At 41.2% G+C, this 23,383-nt stretch overlaps 1 protein-coding gene across 3 annotated transcripts in view; it reads right to left on the bottom strand.

Moving 5' to 3' along the window:
- GRIA4 (glutamate ionotropic receptor AMPA type subunit 4) overlaps positions 1-23,122 on the bottom strand; it is a gene marked incomplete at both ends in the record, with an annotated part of 229,645 nt that extends 206,523 nt beyond the window's left edge. For all 3 annotated transcript variants that reach the window (XM_084274676.1, XM_084274675.1, XM_084274677.1), the window contains 2 exons: positions 21,679-21,837; positions 23,035-23,122. In XM_084274676.1, coding sequence (XP_084130802.1) covers positions 21,679-21,837; positions 23,035-23,122 — 247 coding nt within the window. The remainder of the gene's footprint in view (positions 1-21,678; positions 21,838-23,034) is intronic.
- Between the last annotated feature and the right edge of the window lie 261 nt (positions 23,123-23,383).

Below are 23,383 nucleotides of genomic sequence, written 5' to 3'. Positions count from 1 at the left end.
GTTCCCAGTAGTCTCTGATGTCAACAGAAAATGCAAACCTATGGTCTTGCTTCATGACAGTGGTTTGTGGGACTCCCTATTACCAGCCCAAGCTTATGGTGAAAACAAGACCCCTCAATACAGAAATTAGAACTGTACCTTCAGATCAATAGTGGGTGGGCTTAGTGGAGAACCCCATCCAACCCTGCTCGCTGTGGCACCTCGTGAACGTGCTTTATTACCTATGGAGGGTGATGGGCTGTTAGCTAAGTAGAACAGTGCTGTTAATGGGTTCTGTTACAAGGTACAGCTTCCTTAACGGAGCTCTCAAAGAAATCAACAACTTCAAAACTCCCATAATCAATCCGATTTAATCTGATATATGCTCTGTCAAATTGCATTTCAAAAGGCTTTTATAATACCAAACTTCAGTTATCTAGTAACAGCATTAGCAATGTTAATTTTCTAATCAGAACGCAAAATCATTAATTATCCATGCCTTCCTTAAGTAAAAGAAGCCGCAGTTCCTAATCAGTAACCCTACAGATCCTTTGATGTTTCAGAGTAGCTAGAGAGTACATTCTCCTCTGGAAATACCTGTGAGGCTTTCGTTAGCGCTAGCGTGTGCCCCGAACACATAATTGCTTTGCTGGGTCTGAGCCTCTCCTGCCTTTGCATCTCGTGCCGCCGCTTACGCCTTCACAAGGCTGACGCTGAGCAGCATAAGCAGCACTCTGCAGGGTCCATGCCTCTGGCAAACCACACTCAGCCTCAGTTTCACCAGTCCAAAGGTATCAGTTTGCCATCACGTCCAGCCTGTTTATACGTCAGCAGAGTATTACATAAAGAGTGTATAACTCTAAGGGCTTCAGAAATATGCCCCAAAATAGGAAAGGTAACTCAGGCAATGGGTCTACCTATCTCCAGCAGTGGCTAGAAGTGAGTATTTCCCCTGGATATTCTCCAGGCATTCAACTTTTTACAGCTCCTGGGTGTTCTCAAAGTGGTTTGGCCTCATGTATCTCTTCCCCCAGTACACAGCTAATCTGTACCTGAATCCATGCAATCCTTGCATCACCAGTTTTATTCAGAGAAGAGTCCAACAGGTCTGCCACTCAACATGCAAAAATCACATCTGTTTGTTTGTTTTGAACCTGCTGCGTGGAAACGTTGTTGGGGAAATACAGTAAAAATGTATGAAATAATAAATTACTTTTAATTCACACTAGTATTTCTAAACCCCTAGAAATGTCATCCCTCTTCTCAGGAAACAATTGTTACCATACTTCAGTTGTTATTAAAAAGCCAGCATGCATATAAATTTCCTTTAAACAACAGCATAACAACAGAGGAATTATTTTCATAGTTTTTTTCAGGCAAAAACTAATGTGTGAGAAGCTTAGACTACATATTTAATAAATTATTAAAGCAAAAATTAAAAACGGAATAGTAAAACAATAGCTCAGCGACTGTTCTTGCCCTTTACAATCAGGGAATTAATTTGGCTAGTAAAAAGTGTTCTCCATGCTCCAGGAATATACCATCTTAAACTTGATGATAAACTGAGAAGCAATTGCACACCACACACTAAAATTAAATGACAGCTTTAATGGTACTAGGGAAAATGAAACATATTGCTAAGGCTATAAACTTGATCATGACAACACTATAAGACAAAACCAAGAAAATATGCATAAATTTCTATTTATTTTTATACTAGTAATATATTGTCATGTAATAGTTTATTTGCTATTTAAAAGAATTTCTATTTTTCAGACAGAGCATTTCCAGAGAATAAAGACAACCATAAAACACAACCATCATGAAGTTCCTTACACCTACATCTAAATATGTAAATGGCTCTTAAATTGTGCTCCAGCTGTCAAGAAGCTAGTCAGGGAATTTATTTCCTTCCAATCCAGCTCTTAACTTGTTCCCTGGCCTCAAGGAAAAAATTCACTTTTGTTTCCGCATTTGTAAAATATGTGTGCTTTGGCCTGAAGAGCCCTGAAATGCTTTGAAGGTATTCTTCAGCTAATCTGAGGTATAAAGATGTCCCCTTACACTCGTGAAAATGGGGAGTAGAAACATGCCCTGAAATAATTTGGCACTGAATAGTTTATACCATTGATTCCCTTTTCTTCAGCTTTTTGTGTGTTTACAGCTATTAAAATATCATTGCTGATAAGGACATCTAAATAGAATTAAATTCCTGTCTCTGGAACATAGATGATCAAACTATCAGAAGCTGGACCTAGAATCACTTTGTCATACATATGTATGTAGGAGATGCTATTGCACACACAGCATATATAGCTGGGCACTGAATCTTTCTGAAATTTCCAGCTGTCCTAGAAACTAAAAAAGAAGGGGATTTTGGCTGATTCTATTCATTTTGCAAACTGAAATTGAAACAGAAGTTGATAGTTAAAGTCACTTCACGTAATTACTGAAACTGTAATTGGGTGAAGCCACGTATATGCTCCAGCAGAAATCCTTCTGACTTTTTTCTCCAGACAAAATAAACTACCTTTGACATACAGTGACTCAATCAGGAGAAAAATTGAGCCCTATTTTTTAGAAAAGTGAGCAACAGCATCTTCCATTAGCTTTCCGGCTGCTGGAGCAGTGGGTGTCCTCGGAACACCACTGCTGGAAATCACGTCCCAAATGCCTGATCAGTAGAAAATCGCCCAGATCATTTCTGTTCTCTGTGGCAGCAGCGATGGGGGGCTCTCCTCACGGACTCTAACTGCTGAACTTTGCCTGGTGTTAAGAATTAGAGACTTTCCTCTTCCCACTGCCTACACGGACCACCCGTGATGGAGGACACCAGCCTTGCTCCGGATCTCTTCTCTGCTCAGTTCTCCTGACCCATTACAGCACACAGAAATCAAAGGTATCTGAACAGCAACTGAAATAATCTTTACGTATTCCACATAAATCATGAAACATTCAGGAAATTAATGGGCAATCTGACATCTGAAATTCCCAGCTGAAAGACACTGAGGAAGCCAAAAGCTTCTTTTGCTTTTTTTTTCTTTCTCATCTGGGAGGGGTGGGGGGTTGGGAAGTGGAGGCAGGGGGGGAAGCATCAGCTGTAAGGAAAAGACTAAGCAAAGCTTCTGAACATCATTCTATAGGCAGCTGTGTTCACAGTAGGCAATAGGGTGTCCAGCTTCCACTAGGAACCAGGTATCTTATGGCTTTGACTATTTAAAATGACAAGAACCTTTTCCATGCAAAAATGCCCCTTCCCATTCATGAATTATGTTCCCATCTACAGTGTAGAGTAAGTGTGTACAGTGATGTAGATTAAGTAAAACAAACCAGTGTGTGTGTGTGTGTGTGTGTGTGTGTGTGTGTGTGTGTGTGTGTGTGTGTATTTAAACTCCCCCACAAAGGTTCATGCTCTCTTAGACCCTCTCAATGCCCAGGCACAGTCTGGTGAGGCCAAGGCGCCTTCTGGTCAAGACCTGGTCCAGACAGTCAGAGAACCACCACATGTAGAAGCCCACTAAAACGTCTCCAACTAAGCCTACACAATATAAATTTGACGTTGTATTAAAAGACACCTTGACAAGAATAAAATGACATCAGGAACAAACTGAAAATTTCCATTTTCTATGTCTCACTACACCTCTCATTTAAACTGGTATTTCAAACTATGGACATATATATTGTACAGGTGCAATTTATTCACCTTTAGGTTAAAAGCATTCCCAGTTATAATAATTATCTCCGATGGTACCGAATTAGGAACTCATCATTTTCATACATCTGATTACTCCTCTGAAGCCAGCCTGATGGTTAGGCAATAGCATACTCTGCTCACGTTACAGCTGAGTATGTGATATATTGTATATACATTACAGTTCTCACATGCTACTTTTAATTTATCCTGAAAAAGAATTGTTGAAGTAGATAATTACATGTTTACAAGAGAAAGACTGAAAAGTTCATTACCTAAGCAAGGTTTTATGTCATTAAATCAATGACATATCATCTATCATACCACCCAAATTGATAAGCAGCTCAGTTTCTGTAATATTTAGCATCAAGTCAAGTAAACTTTTATATTCAAGAACAACTGGAAAGGACATGGTTAAGAAATATATTGTTCAATACACACAAAGTTTAAATGGGAGCCATTAAAATAACTAGAGAGGTATTTGCCCCAGAATATAAGAAAACGTTATAGCTGTTCCTTCAGGTTTTGTGTTCAGCAGTTCACATTGTACTTCAGGCTCAGTTTCACAATTCTGAACATTTGTGATGGATGTACATTTGTCCTATTTCCAGTCCCTCTTCCTGGAACAACTTTGAGAGCTCAAGCACAATAACTGCAGCAAAGCAAAATGGAGAAAAGAAAAATTCCACACATCTTACTCCAGCATCTATTATCTACGCATCATCTTCCATTTGTCTTTCTTGCACCACAAAGCCAGCCCAGTCTATTTGTCTATCTCCTAATAATGAATTATAAATACACTTGATAATTAAAATTCGGTATTTACAGTCCCGGCTATGCAGTGGCACGATGTGTGATGCAAAGCTGTCGCTCTGTGTTAAAAACAAGGTATGCAGCTCTCCAGGTCTTCTGGCAGCATTTCAAGAAGGCTTGCTAGAAACACTTAGCAGACATGCTCTTACGACATGATCACAGTGTATTAACCCTAAGGAGCAAGAAAAAATCCCCACATAATTTCAAAGCATACAAACAAGCACTAGCTGTTTTGCTTATTAAAAGGTCTAAAAGTTTCCCTCTGAAAGCAACTATTTTTGGAGTCACTTATATTCACCTTAGGGGTTGTAATTGAGCTTTTAATGACAGTGCTCACTGCAGTAAGCCCGAGGCTGATAATCAGTGTTTATAGGCTCCTACCTCTATGGAAGAACAGCTGATGTCCTCTCCAGGCTGGCTGCTCAACCCCCTCCCCTGCCCGGACACGGGTGTCCAGGCACCAGGCAGCAACTCGTCTGGACCCCAGCCCCTGTGGCCAGCCAGAGGTGGGCACTGCTCAGCATGGGCAGCAGCGGCATGTCCTTGTGCTTAATGCAAGTTTGCTCCAATGTTCTCAAACAGCTGCAGCCCTCCCGTGGCTCAACCTGCCAGCTCAACCCTGTCCCCATCCTAAAAGCAGTCCTGTCTGTTACCCAGGGTGGTGCAAGTCCCTTCCTGCGGCCAAGCTGGGCTGGGATGGTGGTGGTGGGGACACTGGCACCCTGCAGCGAGGGATGCCACACGCCCTGAACAGGAGCACTGCCACATTTTCAGGGTGACAGTGAGGTGGCAGCAGCTCCGCAGGTTGTTAATGGCCCATGAAACAGCATTAATCCAACACAACAGCCACCTTGGTATGCCTTGCTGAAGTGGAAAGCACCATCTGTGCCCATCTTCACCCACTTTGGAGTTTTACATTTTTAAGATTTGTAGAATTTATATTTGAGGTCTTGGGTTTATGTGTGAGAGAAACCGAAACAAAACAAGAAACAATAACAAACAGCAAGAAAGCAAAGCCATGATCCTTATCTGAAAACCAGTCAACACGCTAACACCTGATCACATCACTAACCCTCTTCTTACATAGGCACAAATGTTAGAACAACAGTATTTTAAAGACATTTTCTGCCCCACTACAGAAGGGCTTCCTTCAAGTCACACTTTGTCTATCTGAACAAAGATTTCCCTAGTCACAAATTAAAACAAACCCTGGTAACTATGGCAGCCCTTCCCCTTATGAGAAAGCCCTTTGGTGTCACAGGTTTACACCAAAGTTTGTTTCTTGGAAAAGTTTCATTTTTCACACATTTCCAGTGAAAACATGACCTCAGCCTCAATTAATTTCTGTTCCCCCTCAGGACAGGTGCAGAAGAGACCTGGTTTTCATTTCCCACTTCCTCCCAGGAAATACTTCTCCCCATTCCCAGGTACTGGAAGAAATCACACTTCCAGTAGATAATCACAGGAATATGGAAAACACAGATTGCGGGTACGCCAAAAATCCTCAAACAAAACCCAAATCATCCTGGTATCAATAGATTAAACAGTACTGTTAAGTTCCCCTCATAAAGCTTGGTGAATGTGACGGTCACAGAGGAAGGGAGCAGGCAGGGCAACACCATATGAGGCGGTTGAGATGACTCTGCTCGTCTCCAGCTGTCCAGTCTCATTTTTCCAGGATGCCCTAGTTACTGCCTAGACCCTTGAGATCTGCTGTAACCTTTCAAGACCCAGAGCATGCTCTGGGAAATACCTTGGCTGACAACAGAGCAGCAAGAGGGGCAGAACAAACTGCTGAAGGTCACCATCATCCTGTGAGGATGTGCAGTGGGACAGAGATGACCTGTTAAATGCTTCTACAGTGCACACCCACATCCCTGAAGAGCAGAAAACAATAATTAAGTGGAAAGAAATAAGCAGAGCATCTAAAATACAGTTACATATACCAGTTGCTGCTCTGGGCCAAATTTCACTTCTATTTTACACTTCTGAAAATTCTGAGAAGTATCTAAAGTCTCTGAAATGTCTCTGGCCTCCACACCCTGTGAGGGACAGCAGAGCACTGAGTCAAAGCTTCGCCCCAGGAATTTCCTGCTGCTCATTTTTTTTTGTTCTCACACACGGTGCTCTACATAAGCTATAGGACGAATATTATCACAGAGTTATTATTTCTGTCATAAATTTTAAAAACTACCTATATGAATAACTGTAAGTCAAAGTCCTTCAGGGACTGTCATAAATCCAAAAGCTGCCCAAGTGCTAGATTTAGGATTTCAATCACTGAATTAGCTGAAAGAAATCTAAAAACACATACAGAAGGACAGGTCTCTGTTAGCTGTACACATTTACACAGACTTCTGGGCAACAGTTTCAACCAGAAATGAAAACTTGGTTCAAGTACGTTAACTCCCACCCGTGTTTCCAATGGAGTAGTGGCATTTGCCCTGCCAGGATGTGCGATACATCAAGTCTCTTAAAATCTCTCCTGGAAAGCATCTCATAAATGATTACATTTGTCTAATGTGAAGCCAAAATACAGAGTTTTAAAGGTATTTAAATGTTTTGTTAAGCTTTCTTTACACACACATGGAAGAAAGATGTTTGTTTTCACATATTTCTGACTCTACAGCTCAACCTAAGACACCACCTCTACATGCTGTAGCGCAGCCTCCGTGACCTGTCCCTATCATCCCAATCTTCCCTTCTTGGTGGAAATGTCAACCAAGTGCATAATTTGTAGCAATCCCAGGAATTAAAACGTTTGAGCTCCAGAAATTAAACTGTTGCTCAAATTCTCTTGCAGATATGTGTGAAAAAGCCAGGGCAAGACATAAGTCATAAATATGTACAGGAGCTTCCCAAAGGACAAGAATGTAAGTCTCACCCATGTTTTCCTCATTTGGCAAAAGGGAGCAAAGATCAGTGCCCTTTCTGGGTAGGAGCTCTCCTGGGTGGGCTGTAGATGTAGGACAAAAAGGCCCTAGGAAGGTGAGGACTGTCAGCCATCATCTGTTTACTCCTCATGCCCTCAGCACAGCCAGAGTTGGAATTACCAAGGTAGATGGTGGAGTGGCTGAAACATAATTCCATCAAACCTCTGCCTGCAGTATTTTGGGACAACTGTGAAGTGTTACCACTTTCAGGGGACTGAATCCAGACATCAGGAACCAAAGCATATTGGGCTGGTCAAGATGACCACAGAAAAGAGTGATAAGTATTACAGTAAACCCTCTGAGGTTTGTCTTCTTGCATGAGGAATGACTGGCTGCAGATAAAGGCATTTCACCCAGTAAGGATACTGGGAATGGTCACATCCAGGCTGGCCTCCATGGAGATCTACCATAGGTTACAACTGGTTGTACATGATGACAGAATTGTGGCACACCACGGATTTTAGGAAGTCTGAGCCATTATTTGCTCTCTTGAAGTCAAGCATCAGGACAGGCACATCAACCGAGGTGATGAACAAAGCTTCTTCAGTCACCCATGTCACAGATGCAGGGAGATAGTCTGCTGCGTTACCATCTTCTGATGGTTTTGGATGCTTCCATCTCTGTTTGGACCTACTGTGACAAGTGAGAAAAAGGGGCAGACTCCCACGAAATGCTGGAGTTGTTCTATATTCTTAACACGGAAAGTTACAGGCAGCACCACTAAAAAAAAATATCTAGGATTTTAAATCACTTCGCTATTTTTGTCTCAGTGAAAAAACTATGGCACCAGCTTATTATGGTCACATACATCCTTAAGGAACTTATCATCACAGCACTAACAATAGGTATAACATTTGGAAAGATTGACGTTGAACGTCTTAATTTTAATTAAGTGTGAAACACATTTTTTTTGGGCCAGGAAAAGGCCCCAACGGATTTTATTTCAGTAGATAGAACCTGCTATCTCACCGTACCAATAATCCAACAGTTTGCAGACAACACATTTACAGACAGGACCAGATTGGAAGGTAGTGTAAGTACCTTCCTTAAGTATCTTAATACATAGCTTAAGAAACCAACAGACTTAAAGCTACACCCTTGTGTTACATTTTTGTTTGCACACATTTAACTCTCACTGACACTCCTATGATCTACATCATGTGCAGTCAAGAAAGGAAAATGCCTCTGAACTGGACAGACTTTACCCTTTAACATTCTCATGGGTTTTCTAGTCACATGCAGGGAAAAAAACCTCCTCCACACTGCTGATTCCCCTCATTCAGGTTCTCGTTAATGACTTTATTTGTGCCATCAGTTGCTCAAGATGTGAACAGGAAGGTTGCAGCCTTGCTTGACCATACCAAGCCTAAGGGAGCAAGAAGGTGAGGGCATGGAGAACAGTTTCCCAAGGCAATGCCACTGGCAGGGGATATCCACACCTTTTCAAAAGGGGTAATTTTATGCTGAATCTCACTTTAATCTCACAGACACTATATAAGAGCAGGGAACTGCAATAATTATTATTATCCTATTATTGTAATTGCTCAAAGGATTTTCTGCTAGTCTCCCATTTAGCATAGTATGTGAAAGGCTGACAAAGAAAATGTGATTAAGGTGTGAAGCTCTGGTGCCTGCCAGCTGTACTGAAGTGCAAAAGATTCCCATCATAAACAGTAACTGAAAGAATGATGGGCTTTCTGGGGCTTTCACCAGGAAATAAAAATACAGGAGTCCAACATCTGTCAGAGGCCCAGAGAAGAATGGAGGAAAGCAATCCAATTCATCTGTATAAACTGTCTTTTGTGGTACAACTCCACCACTCCCTCCTTCCATTCACTCCCTTAAAATATTAAAGTATTGACCATGATGGAGTCTATGGCAGGTTGCGGGGAGTAGCACAGAGACTGAAACAGGCACGGTTTTCCTGAGGTTGTATAAGGATACAGTGTCTTTTCTGCTCATAACCAAGAAACAAATGTTTTATGCTCTATCCCTTCCCTTCCTTTCCCTGCAGTGGTTAAGCTGGTGGCTATTTGTAATCGATATGTTACAGGAGGTAGTAACACCTGCTGAATCCAGAAGCTGTAGCGGCTTGAGGCAGGATGGAGATGGGTGACATGCCTGGGATGCTGGCCACTGCCTGTGGTCCAGGAGCGCTCCTCCAGCGCTGCAGAGCTTGGGAAGCACCATTTCCACTGGAGGTGCTTCTTGCAGACTGTTCCCATTTCATTGTGAAACAATGGGAGACGTAACTATGAAAAGCACAGAGGGAGAGGAGGATGGCTGACAGGAGAGAACAGAATTCTACCTCTGAGTCTTTGAAGAGTATTTTTTAGTCTTACAGTCTTCCATGTCTGTTAACTCCTATTGTATGCCACTGGGCACATGGACTATTGGTTACTTCCCCCTCTGTACTGTTTTCTGCTTGGCACAACCACATGTTGACCTTAAAAGTTTTTCAAAGTCATGTCAGCTCGCAGCATCAGCCACACCTTCCTGCTCTGTCTTCAGAAGCAGAGAATGCCCCACACAGCGAGCAGCACTGCACATCAGTCCATCATCTGCTCTCAGAAACCTTTATCCCAACACTGAATAATGCTCCTGCTTATCTTGAACCCCTTCTCTCACCCAACTGAAGTTGAACGGAGGGCAAAGGGCAACTTCGGGTGCGAAGTCTCAATCTTGTTTGACTCCTTGCTCTAAGAAATATGTCGCTTCTGAGCCCACAAGGGTCCCCAAAGGACAGGGGCAGATCCACCTCCTGCCTGGGCTCAAATCACTGCACACGACGCCTGGCCTAACCTCACCAATTATACACTGCACATTAACACAGACATTAACCGTGCCTGTTCTTTTTCTAAGTTAGTTATCTAAAAACACCTTGTCATTTTCCAGCTGATTTTAATAATAACTGTATAATAAATCATTTAAGCAAACCATTTAACGGATGAAATGGTGGTAAACAGGACGCCGCAAGTACAGCTATTAGTATACCATAATTAATTGCTAAGGTCTCCTGTTAGTCTTTCTCCCTGTTTTAATGACTTGTGGTATAAGAAAATAAAAGGTTTGTCCTTTTTTTTCCTCCTTCCATATACATTTTCTATTCAGAACAGCAAAAAAGATCATCAAAGACAGCTATGGGAATGCTTCTTGTATTTCTTTATTCAGGCTTTTGCTTTCTGCAAATATTCCTGTGCATTAAATCTCATTCATCATCATGTTTGTGTTTGGGCTGCCATCTCCTCTGACAGACAAAGCAGATGAAACCAGGGACTTCCAAAGCTAAATTGATAACTCTTGGTATTGTAAGCTAACAGCCCAAATCCTCCAGGTGAAAGCAATAATAGATTCACATCCTCCATGGCTCATAGGAAGTGAAATATATGTAACATACATGACTATTAAGTTATATTTGTAGGTAGACGAATATGGGAATACAAATAACAGGGGTTACCCTACATTTGCTAGCAAAAACAGACCATATGGGCTTTGAACATATTTACCAGGCTTATATTGCTATTGCTTCAAGCTATACTCCCTGCTGTGGGGTTAGAAGATGTTCTTCCTCAGGAGAGGAAAACAGCCCCCTGTTTGTGTCCACTGCAATCATTTTTCAAGGGAAGTTGAAATAGTCCCCAGTAGGTCCTTAGGTGTCCTGCCGTGGCATAAGCCTTGCTACTAAGGGTGTCCCACACTGCCCTTCTGCACAGGCAAGACACGGTACCAAGCTGCCAGAACAAACCTCAGGGAGCTGTGATGACTGGATGCAAATCATGCTGCTTATGGTAGCTCTAAATGAAAGGCCAACAACAAATCCAGTAGGCAATTATTATTTATTTTTTTCTGCTTGCCTACTCTGTATGACTCTTACATTCAACATAGACAAAGACAGCAAGTGGCATGTTCAAATCATGTGTTGATGACATGTACATTTACTTACAATTCTTTCAGTCATTAATTCAACAATGAATTTATTTAGAAAAAGCAGATAGCCAACAAGTAAAGAATTATGGGTTTGATAGCAAAATTAATTGAGGCTGGCTGACTGTCAGATCTCTGGTCAGAATGGGTGATCAAAATGGTCCCATCCAGCCTTGAAACACAGTAATTGGTGAACACTATTACATGCTGTCCACTCTCCCATTTATTTTGGTAACCCTCTTTATGTTTTCTTCTTTGAAGCACTGATGTTCATAGCCATTAGACATCATTTCATCTGCCAGACTGCTTTCACATCTATTCTGTATCATACATAAGGATTTGTAACACAGCTCCCTTACTTATGGCACTGCTCCTGACCTGTCAGCCAGACACTTTCATGGGGCATATGTAAACCTGAAACAGATGCAGAAGTATGTCCTCAAAATACACCAATGTCCCCTTGTGCACTTTTGCTTGGACATTTCTTAGTGCCTCCAGACAGCAAGTCCAATTCACAGATTCACAGAATGACAGGAAAAGGGTTGGAAGGGACCTCTGGAAATCATCTAGTCCAATCCTTCTGCTAAAGCAGCATCATCTACAGCAGGTTGCACAGGATTACATCCAGGCAGGTTTTGAATATCTCCAGAGAAGGAGATTCCACAACCTCTCTGGACAGCCTGGTCCATGGCTCTGTCACCTTCACAGTAAAGAAGTTTTTTCTCATGTTGAGAAATGTTCCAGTTTGTGCCCATTGAACCTTCTACTGTCACTGGACACCACTGAAAAGAGTCTGGTCCCATTCTCTTAACATCCACCCTTGAGGAATTTGTAAGTGTTGATCAGATCCCCTCTGCCTTCTCCAGGCTAAACAAACCCAGGTCTCTCAGCCTTTCCTCATAAGAGATGCTCCAGTCCCCACGTCATTTTGTAGCCCTCCTCTGGACTCTCTATAGTCTGCCGTGAACTTGGGAGCCCAAAATTGGACACAGAACTTCAAATGTAGCCTCACCAGGGCAGAGTAAAGGGGGAGGATAATCTCCCTTGACCTGCTGGCAGAGCAGAGGGGGAGGAGAACCTCCCTCAACCTGCTGGCCATGGTTTTCTTAATGCACCCCAGGATACAATTGAATCTATTACTGGCCAGAGGGACACATTGCTGGCTCATGGAGAGTTTGTTGTCCACCAGGACTCCCAGGTCCTTTACTGCAGCACTGCTTCCCAGCAAGTCAGCCCTAACCTATACTGGTTCATGGGGCTGCTCTTCCCTAGGTGCAGGAACCTACTCTTGCCCTTATCGAGTTCCCTTAGATTCCTCTTTCCTCAGTTCTCTGGTCTTTCCAGACCTCTCTGAATGGCAGCACAGCCTTCTGGCTGGCCTGTCAGCCACTTGTCCCAGTTTTCCTTCATCAGCAAATCTGCTGATGGTAAACTCTGTTCCCTCGTACCGGTCATTGGTGAATATGCTCAATAAGACTGGACCAAGCACTGACCCTTAGTCACCACTGGCTACAGGCCTCCAACTGGACTCTGTGCCCCTTACCACAACCCTCTGGGCTAAACTCAGCCAGTTCTCAGCCCACCTCACTGTCCATTCATCCAACCCACACTTCCCAAGTTTGCTTAGAAGGATATTGTGAGAGAAGACTGTTAAAAGCCTTGCTGAAGTCAAGATAGACAACATCTACTGCTTCCTCACACCCACACAGCCAATCATGCCATTATAGAAGGCTATCAAACAGGTCAAGCATGATTTCCCCTGGAAATCTATATACTCATGTTTCTATATAATCATCTTTCACTTTAAAGTATTACCCCATTGCTTTTACCACTCTAGAGAAGCACTGAAGAAAGATACCGACTTTAAAAAAAAAATGAACCTAAGAAAGGAAAAAAATCCTCTCAACCAGAGGCCACACAAACAGCTAGACCCCCAAGAGCCAGCTTTTTACCTGGCTTGGGCTTTCTACTTGGAGTAGAAAGGAAAAAAACCCTTCAGTCAGTCAGGAGCACATGACTATTGATTTTCAAAGGAAATGATCCTCCCAGCGGCAGTGTTTTTGAAAAGTCCGTTCTTAAACACTCTTCTCAGATTAAACAGATGGAAATGACCAAGGCAGAAGGCCTTCATTAGCAAGCCCCTCCAGGACAAATCCACAGAGTAAACCTAGAGGAAATCATTACTATAAGGTCCCACACAACTCTGATGGGACTGTGGGTCTGTGAAGTTTTGATCCTCTTTCCCCCATCAGCTTAGGTGAGGAAGTAAAAGACTAAGTGTGCTGCTGTGCATGCTCTTTTTTAAAAATATAATAGCTTTTTACTCCTGAATTTTACATGAACGTATCCATGCTTTAGGAAGTATTTTTCACTTATACTCAATAACATTTTCCAGACCTGAACACAGCACCATCCAGACCCATACCTCACATCACCCAGTAGTGTGAAATACGGCTACTGTACCTCAGGAATATTAAAGAAGAACAGGAAGCTTTTACAGACAAATTTGGTACATTTTGTACTCTCTTTGCTCTATGGGAATTTTCTCTCTTTCCCCTGCCTCTACCTTGAATATGTATTACACAAATCATTTTACCCACTGAGGAAAGCGATCTGACCCTGACACTGAAACGAAAAAAACCAACCAGGTGGTATCAGTGAAAACATTAACAAAAGGAAATGAAGCATAATAGATAGCTGTGAAAGAAAGTAACAAAACCAGAATATCTCCTACAATAATTCCTAATGATTTTGCACAGTAACTTCAAATACAAACAAATGCATTGCCTTTTGCACTACAGTGTGAAAATGTAAATTCTACATCCATTTAGAAATGGATTTGAAAACTGAGGCAAACAAAGCATAAAAGTGTTGATTCTTTTCAGCAATTAACTCTCACTACCTGTGAACTTTTTCCTGAAACACCTCTTTGATGGGTATTCATTGGGCATACCTGAATTATACAAAAAGGTGATGTGCAAATAAGAATGAAGTTCAAATTGTATGAGATTGAGAAAGTACTATGCAAATATATCACAAAAGCCGCTGGAAGAGTGCACGTGCAGAAAAGGCACAGTGTCTATTCCACAGAGGGTCTGCAAGTGAGAAACAGATGAATTGTTATGGATACCTAAAAGCTGATTTTAATATCAGTCTTCAAAATGTGTTTAAAGCCTTTCCTTCCAATAAATCTAATAAATAAGCTGTTTAAATTTTCAGTGCATATTTTTTGCTCTTGTGCTCCATTTGTATTTACAGAAAAAAAAAAAACTGTAGTCATGCCCATATTGTCCAGGACATTAGAATATAGAAAGGTATTGCACAAAACCACATTTTTCAGGAGCAATGGTTGCCTATAAAAGCACCACCAAAATAGCCAGTAGAACACAACAAAACAGTAGCCGAAATGACATTCTTTTAAAATAGGCAATTATGTGCCAGGCGTCCCATCCCTCAACAAGTGTTGTGGGGTGGGTTTTTTTTAAGTAACAAGAATTAATCGATTTCACACCTTTATAAAAATCAAGCTGAGGAATAAGCTTTCACTTTGCAGAAAACCTGATTCCTATTGTTCCTTCTGTATAAAAGGCTTCAGTCTGCAATTCCTGCTCAGGCAGAGCCCCTGCTTAAAGCACAGACAGCTCTGCCCAGGGAAAGAACTGCAGGACAAGGGACAATATTTGAACTGGAATTTGTTAATGTTAGCATAGCCGCCCCAAACCCAGCAAGAACAGTAGCCTGTTTATAAGTATCCAGGTATTCCCCCTTGAGTCCAAAGAAAGCTCATCTATAAACAGCTTCTGAGGAACCCGGTAAAGAGGAAGGATGGGCTGGCATTGCCAAGACAAACGTGATGTGTATGTGATCCTCTGGTTCCAAGAAACAGCTGGAATTATCTGAACAAGGCAGGTGGATGTTTCATCAGCACCATGGGAAAAAGAACCCGGAATAAACAAAGTCCTCACAAGAAGAAGAGACAAGACAGCTGACCTGAGTGTTACCACACAGACAAGGACAGATTTTCCAAAGTCCTCAGCAGTAAGTATTTCCTATTGGGAAGGTAGGTGATACTGAACACTCTGGAAAATACTAGAAGGTCTCAGAGTGCCAAAATGTAAGATAACCTCTCCATTTGAATGTGAGTCCCTGAAAAGCGACATTGCTGATATAGAATATTTAAGAGTACTCATCCTGTAATTCCACTGACAAACAAATGAATCCATACCAGCATTGTTAAAAGCCAGTAAGATCTTAAAAAATAAAATAATATAAAAATAAAAAGCTATGTAAGAACCTGAACTAGATAGAGAAAGATAGCAAAACCTCTGAGAAATGGCTAAAAGTAAAGCAACACCTAAATTTTCAAGCAAGATGCTGTGATCAGGTACTCGAGCAAATGTATTTTCCCAAATTCAGGACAATTCTGGATTTACTCATGACTAAATTACCTAGTTTGACTTTATGTCCTGACATATAATGTCAGTATGGGCATGCCCCCCTAAGTTGCACAAGCAGATTTGGTGCTATACTAGTCCAAAATCTTACCTCAAGCCAACTACCCAAAGGAATGGAAATCCAGAGAAGGGGCAAATTTTTCAATTTTTCCTTTTAATTTGACTCGTGCAATCATACAGAGTTCTTCACTTCTGCGATAGAACAAATTTCATCCCCTTTAAATCAGTCATATGTTAGGGAATAAGAAGTATGAGAAAAGATTATTTGGTCCAACACATTTAAACCCAAAGAACTTCACCTGCTCAAAATCTGAATTTGCACAATTCATCGTAGGATCTAAAATCATTAAGAAATCAAAGCAGACGGCTTCCTCTCTCATGAACAAGCAGGTCTCAAAACAATCAAGACCTAAAAATGAAATGCATGAGCTATTTTGACTAGCATACAAACTTAGACTGCAATGATAAAGCTGAAGTTAATCAATTTAATTTACTTGCTTAAGTACTTTGTCCTGCACAAGAAGTACTGCATTGTGTTGGCTTCTGCAGGAGGAATGAAGGAACACAATTGCTGCTATTAATCCTCTGAAATGAAGATTAAATTATTTCTGTAGCCTAAAATAAAGCTCTTGAGTTTACAGTTTAAGCCAGTCCAGCAACATGCTAGGACGGAAGTCTTATTTCATGCCAGGGAAATGCATGTTCTGAATTTTCACTGAAGAAACTTGCCTATATTTCAGCAAAGGCCCATCATTTATTTTCCCAGCAATAACCTTGAAAATTAAATCCAGACTCTGATGGATTGGAGCTATTGATGGTTGGTTTTCTCTCTGCTGCACAGCTATTTACAAGTATCACATTTAGAGCTATCAAACTCTTTGAATATGTATCTTATATCTTAAAAATATACAGAAGCCCCCTTAGAGCAAATGACAACCAAGTACCTATATATTCTTTGATTCCATCAGCAAGTGCTAATAATAGAAATGTTAAGAGAAATTGTTTTCAATAACTGGAGTCTAGCTTGAGCTGAACTCTGTGTATTAAAGCAAAACACTCACTTCAAATGGGTTTTTGTAATTGATCCTATTTTAGAAGGGTACAATCTAATCCAGATCCATTCTTCTAGCCAACTGGCACACTATTTACTTTTGCAGTTCAAACCTGACCGTATGGTACCCTTTATGGTAACTCTCAGTATACTCCAAGCTGCATCCCTGGAAATACTGTACTGCTCTTGACAGCAAAATACCGTTTAGCTGTATGAAACCTCACTTTCTAAATAAAGAACACCATGGTTTTAAATAACACTGATTATTAAACTAAGGTCATAGTCCTATTGCTAAATTAAGTCATAATTATAAAGTAGAATTAATAACCAAATTTAATGAAAATCCCATAATGATGCAGCTTAGCAAATCAAAGATGAAACTGCTGTAAGATGACAGATAGTTGCAATATAAAGGCAATACTACACTTCAGACTATTTCCTCACCTTCAGGGATATCTCAGCAGAAAAATTAACCCCAAAATGACATTGCCTTTCCCTCACTAGCTGGGACAAGCACAGGGACAGACCCGTAGAGAGGACAGGGTGATGAGGGAGGTCCCTGTCTGTCCTCAGGGCTGCCTTCGACCTCACTGGATCTCATCCAGAAATTGCATTCATCTGGTGAGGCAGAATCAGCCCCTCCAATTTCAGGTCATCAACCCTGTGTTAGTCCAGAGGGCATAAAAGTCAAACATACTAACTCCTGGAAAAAGAGGAAAGTTATTCCAAGATACAAGGTTTTTAATTCCAGTGGGCTTTCTTCTTCTGATCCATGTGGCACATAATAAACAAAGGTATAATTTTTTCTAGGTTTTGTATCTATTGGGATTAAAATCTCTTAAAAACTGAATTGTACAAAAGATGAAACATGATAGGTGCCTGATTTACCCCAAATTACACTTATTAGGAATATATTAATCTCAGAATACCTATGAAGTCAGAGTCTAGGGGAAAGGCTTTACTTCTAGCACAAAGCACTGATGAAAGGCTTCAATTGCTCTCTTTTCTTCCCCATTTACCCTAGTCCTGTACAAGAACTGCAAGACTGGTTATACGTTAAGGATTTTTGAAACTTCAACAGAAATTCATAATCACAAGACACGAGCTGGAAGGCAAATGGTTCGTTGTAAAATTACAGAGCTACCTCTCGAAAGCCTGCAAGCAGATTTAAAGTTGACTGTGTTGCTGATATACTAATGTAATATACATGGTGCACAGTGGAGAAAATTATTTTGCTAAAGAATAAATACATAAAATCCTCTACAAAAATCAGTGCATTGCTCTAACATCTGAAATCAAGCTGCAGGTAGATTTCCAATCACGAGCAAAATTTCCTGCTTGTAACGTGCAAAGCGACGTATGGCAATACTCAAATGGTTCAGCTCTGGTGTATTGTGTTCTGATGAGTAAGGATCTTGTACTATTCATGTTTTGCAATAATTTAATCTCTCTCTGTCAGTAAGAGAGATTCTCTGAATAATGGATGTAGAGCAAAAGAAATGAACAGAGTTTAAATAAAATACCCAAATGAGAAGGGGGAAGGATGAGGGGCTATCTCCAACCTGATACAGATTGGATCAATTTTGCAAACTTACAACAGAGTCTGTCTGGGTAGGTAACCTGTTTCATATGCATTCCCAATTTGGAACAGAAAGGCTGATGTTCTGGGCTTGTTTGAAGACAACAAAAATGCCTAAGATAACCACTAGAAGGTAGATATTAAACCGAATGTACAAAATTATTCCGGTACCAAAAGTACTCCTGGGCAAACGTTTGACTGTGTGCTACTATGCAGTGAAAAGAAAGGAAAAAATATCCAAGTTTTCTTGATGTTGCAGTGAGTTACCTACTGGTATGTCATCCGTTACCCTTTGAAATATAGTCTGTTTGCTGTTCCTAGCACATGGACGGGGCCAGGCCCTGGCTCTTTGCAAGTAACCTCTGCAGCACACGGAAACATAAATAGAGGTAACCGGTCATGCCTCAGAGCTTTATGCTTGAACTCACATGAATATTCATTTCAGTCCAGCAGCTCTAAGGCTTTTGTACTGTATATTTGAGGACACGGGTGCTGAGTAATTTCGACACAAATAGCAAGATCTAAAGCCACTGTTTCACAGCGGTTCAGCAAAGAGTTATCATTTCATATTGCCACGAAATCACTTAATTCAGAGCTGATGGTGGGGGTTCTTTAATTAGGTTAGAAAATCTCACACATCTGCGCTTTAGAAGCCTCTGTCAAGCCAGCAAATTCAATCACATGGAAGCCGGTGTCCTCCAGCTATCAGACAATTGATTTTTGCAGGATTCTGCTCATATTTAGCTTAAGGGACATGCAGTATGTTCATTCAGTTGTCAGTCAGTTTGCCTACGTTTCATTAGGAGGTTTCTTGTTTAAAAAATATTCTTTGGTTTTAAAATGTTTAAAAGAGAAGAAGCAGTCGGATTGCTGGCACAGGACTCCGAAACGTGAAATAAATCCAAACCTGGACTAATGCAAAAATACATGTTGGTTTAAGTGGGAATTACAGATGTAAATAAGGCCTGTAGGATTATGCCTGTTTACTACAGACAGGTACAGAATTATAAGAGCATATACACATGTAAACATACAGACTTACTTTGCCCCTCTCTCTCTGTGGTCCTCCCCTCCCCATACTGTAAAGATTCATCACCTCTGAGTCATTAAACTCTTTGGAACTATAACTGGGTTCAGTTTAAAAAACCAAAAGGATCAGGTTATGAATCGTTCTTTCTATAAAACAGCAAATGCAAGGGGACAGGTTTTCCTCACTGTAAACAAAGCAAGGTAAACATAACTTAAGGTGGCTGGCATGACAGAGAAGAATCTGATGCGAACAGAAAAGTTTTGGGCAAAATCTTTTTGAATCTACAGTGTTGGTGTTACACAAGAGAAGTGGCTCAATTTTAGACAAGTTTAAATTTATGCAAATCAGAATTAATTCACTTGTGTTTGAACGGAAATACCGTGTGGTACCCTTAATCCAAAAAGTGACAATAGCCTCAGAAATTATTTGGTACAAGTGGATGCGCAGGCAGAATCTAAAATAATTGACTTCACCTAAAATTACTGATTGTGACACATAAAAATTTTAGTCCCGTCCTCTTTCACAAAAAAAAATTGAAAGTTTAAAAAAGCTACCATGTCATTTGTCTTCATGGAATATATAATCAGTGCCTGCAAAAGTTGACATGCATTGTAATATCTTCTCAATGAACTACACCTGCATAGAGCTGATTCCTTCCAGTTTCAAAGCACCATTTGAAATGTTTTCTCCTCATGCAATTTGATATCGATTTTCACACTAAACACAACTAATACATTGCTTAATATAGAATTCACACTTAATGGGACATCAATCTTTCCTGCATAAAATGAATGGAGCCATTTTGGCAGCTCAGCAGCTTTTCCTGGTAAATAAGGTGGCAAGGTCATCTGAAACTTGGAAGTACCAAAGACTTGTAAAAATAAATGTAATGATCATTCAATAAATTATACAACAGAACTGCGTGGTACATCGTACGTTTACATATTTTAAAACTGCCACAGAGATGGCTGTGAGAAAGTGGAGAGAAATGTAGTACTTATTTCAAAGGCACGATGAAGAGTAAGACCTTCTCCAGCATGTTTCTATTTTAAACTCGCTCAGCAATGTTGCTTAGGGCATCTACTTCCAGAGGCAATTCACTCTTGAATGAAGAGGAGGGATTAGGAAACTTAAAGGCCACAGAGGAAAACCTATAGAATCCTGAAATACGGACATCAAAGTAGTAATGCTACTACAGTCTTCAGCTTTGCCACACGGTATCCCAGTGTCTTATATAATAACATGAATTCTTTTTTCTAAGCCTGACATACATGAAGATAAATAGAAATAACACTTTGCCACTTGCAGAGATTAAGCAGAACGCAGCATGTGTTTTAACCAAGGCTGAAGACCCTGACATGTTCTAAATGTCAGAAGTTCAACTAATTATACTCTGCTTTAAAAACAAACAAACAAAAAAAATTACCTCCTTTGGTTAGGGCATTTCTTTCTCTGATTTCCTCTCCTGGTGTATGTGCTTGAGTGTGTGTGTGTGTGCGTGTGTGCGTGTGTGTGTGTGTGCACGCACGCGTGTGTGTGTATAAAATATATAGTAGAATGTGAGTATTTGTTCCAGTTGAGGTGGTCTGTGAAATCAAGTAGATCAGATACTAACTTGATTTGGCACCAATGTATGGATGCATAGAGACATATCCACAGGATGTATGCATTGCGAGATGATAAGAGACATTTACAACCTAGAATATAAGAGCAGGGCTGCCTCAAGTGACATCACCAGATCAACTGCAGCGTCAACCAACTCAGATATATTATCCTGCACACCACTGCTTCCCTATCTCCTTTCCAGCCATGAGAAAAGCAATTGTGAGCACAAATAATCATCATATATTTTCAAATACACACCAGGCACGCCATACCCAAAGCGAACAAGAGTAACTGTGGGGTTTACGGACCGATCGAGACATTCATAATTTTTTTTTACAACAACAAAATTCATCTCCATAGAAACCGAGAAGCAAGAAACTACAGTAATAACACTAAAGTAAATGTCACATCAGGTTAGTCAGCAGAAGGCAGGAGTGGGGTTTTTGCTCCAGTTAGGAACTAATGAGGACTGTTGCCCCTTTCACTCTTCTGCAAAGGGTATCTACACTGAAGGCAGACTTACTGATGTATCTCCAATGCAAGATAATGACCTGGGTTCCTGCTATTTCCACTGCAATTTACTCGTAAAGGTGGTCAGATCAATGGCATGTTTACTTACAGGCATTTGTTACAGCGAAGCTGTTAGCTGTTTCAATGTTGTCTACATGAGGAACCAAATTAAAAGGTGCTTCGGATGCATTGGGGCTGGTGTTATGAAGAAAAATTGCTAATCGAAAAGCAGTATATTCCTGATCTGTGTTCCTGATGAAGAGACCACCTACAAAAAACAGAAGAAAAGCAAAAAGCAAAGGAAGGAGGATGAATTATTTGTAAGCTACTTACTATCTTGCAACACTAAGCAACTGTCTCTCCCAAAGCTGCACAGCAAGGCAAGTCCTAAGACTTTAATGGATAAGGAACTAATCATATTCGTAATCACAACCGCTGCCTTTAAATCACTGTCCTCAATCGATTTTAACCTCCCTGATGCATTCACGCTTCTTTTCTGACTTCTCAGTTTCCAGCCTTTCATACATAAATACCTAGATTTGTCATGATTACAGTGACCTTTGAAAGTGTTTTGCCTCCATCTCCCTGATACTGAACACACTGGTAAATCAGCTACTCAACAGCCTCTTACATTAAGTGGTGGGCTGATTAAGGGGAACGATGCTTTCCGGATTAAACAAAAAAAACCAACCCAACCAAAACCCACCACCCCCCAAAAAATGAAACCACCAGAAAGAGAGAAAATACCAACTCAGTGCAGGATAATCTGCACTGACCAGGAATATAATGAACTTTGCTCCTCTGCAGACATGTGCAGGCAGGGAGCAGCTCAGCCTTATTAGCAGCATCTTTACAAGTCCACGAGAAATGATGCAGTGATGGAGCTGAGCTGGAAAGAATTCAGATAGCTGCGTCCCATCTGAAACACGTCCGAAAGGAGGGAAGCTGGAGGCAATGGGAAAGGGGTGAGGAGGGGGCACAGGACCACACGGAGAGCCCTACAAAATCCCAAACTTTCCAACTGTGAGAAGGGAAAGAAGGGCAGCGCTACCTTTCACCCCCCACCCCTGCCGGCTACCGCAACCTCCGGTGCCCGTAACTCGCCATCCCTTCGGGAGCCAGGCAAAAGCGGGGGGTGCCGGAGGGGGACGAAGCAGCCCACGGGCATCAGCCCCGAGCCCCTTCATCCCCTACTGATCCTATACACCCCGGAGCTGGGACGGGTTCCGCAAAAGACCAGCATCTTCCCTACCACACGCGAACACACAGGGATATGTATGGATACACACACACACACACACGGAGCCATACGTACACAAATACACGCGGATTTTTCCTGAAGGCAGGGAAATGGGATGAGTGGCGGAGAAGGAATCTGCAAACTGCCTTCCAAGCCTCCTTTCCAACTCACTTCGCACAGGATTGAACCCCTGGACACACGCACACAGCCCAATGCAGCGCTTACCTATTTGCACGCTGCTAGGAAAAGCTCCCATCGCTAGTCCCCAAAAGCCAGAAAACAACAAGACAAGCTGTCTGCAAATTATCCTCATCTTCTCTTTTGCCTCTCTGTCTCGCCTTCTTCCGCTCGCTCGCTCGATGCTGCTCAGAGAGGCATTGAGGACGAGGGGGCTACAAACAAAATCAAGAATTAAAAAAAAAAAAAAACCAAACAAAAAAAAAAAGAGCAAAAAGAGGGAAAGGTAAGAAAAAGAGAGGTTTCCTCCTTTCTTTTTCTTTTTTTTTTTAATTTTTCTTTTTCTCTTTTGTTTTTTCGCGGTTGGCTTTGCTGTAGCGTTAGCTGGCTATTCTCT

This window comes from Gallinula chloropus, assembly GCF_964237585.1.
Source record: "Gallinula chloropus genome assembly, chromosome: 1".
Lineage (NCBI taxonomy): Eukaryota > Metazoa > Chordata > Aves > Gruiformes > Rallidae > Gallinula > Gallinula chloropus.
This window is presented reverse-complemented; position numbering and strand designations above follow the sequence as displayed.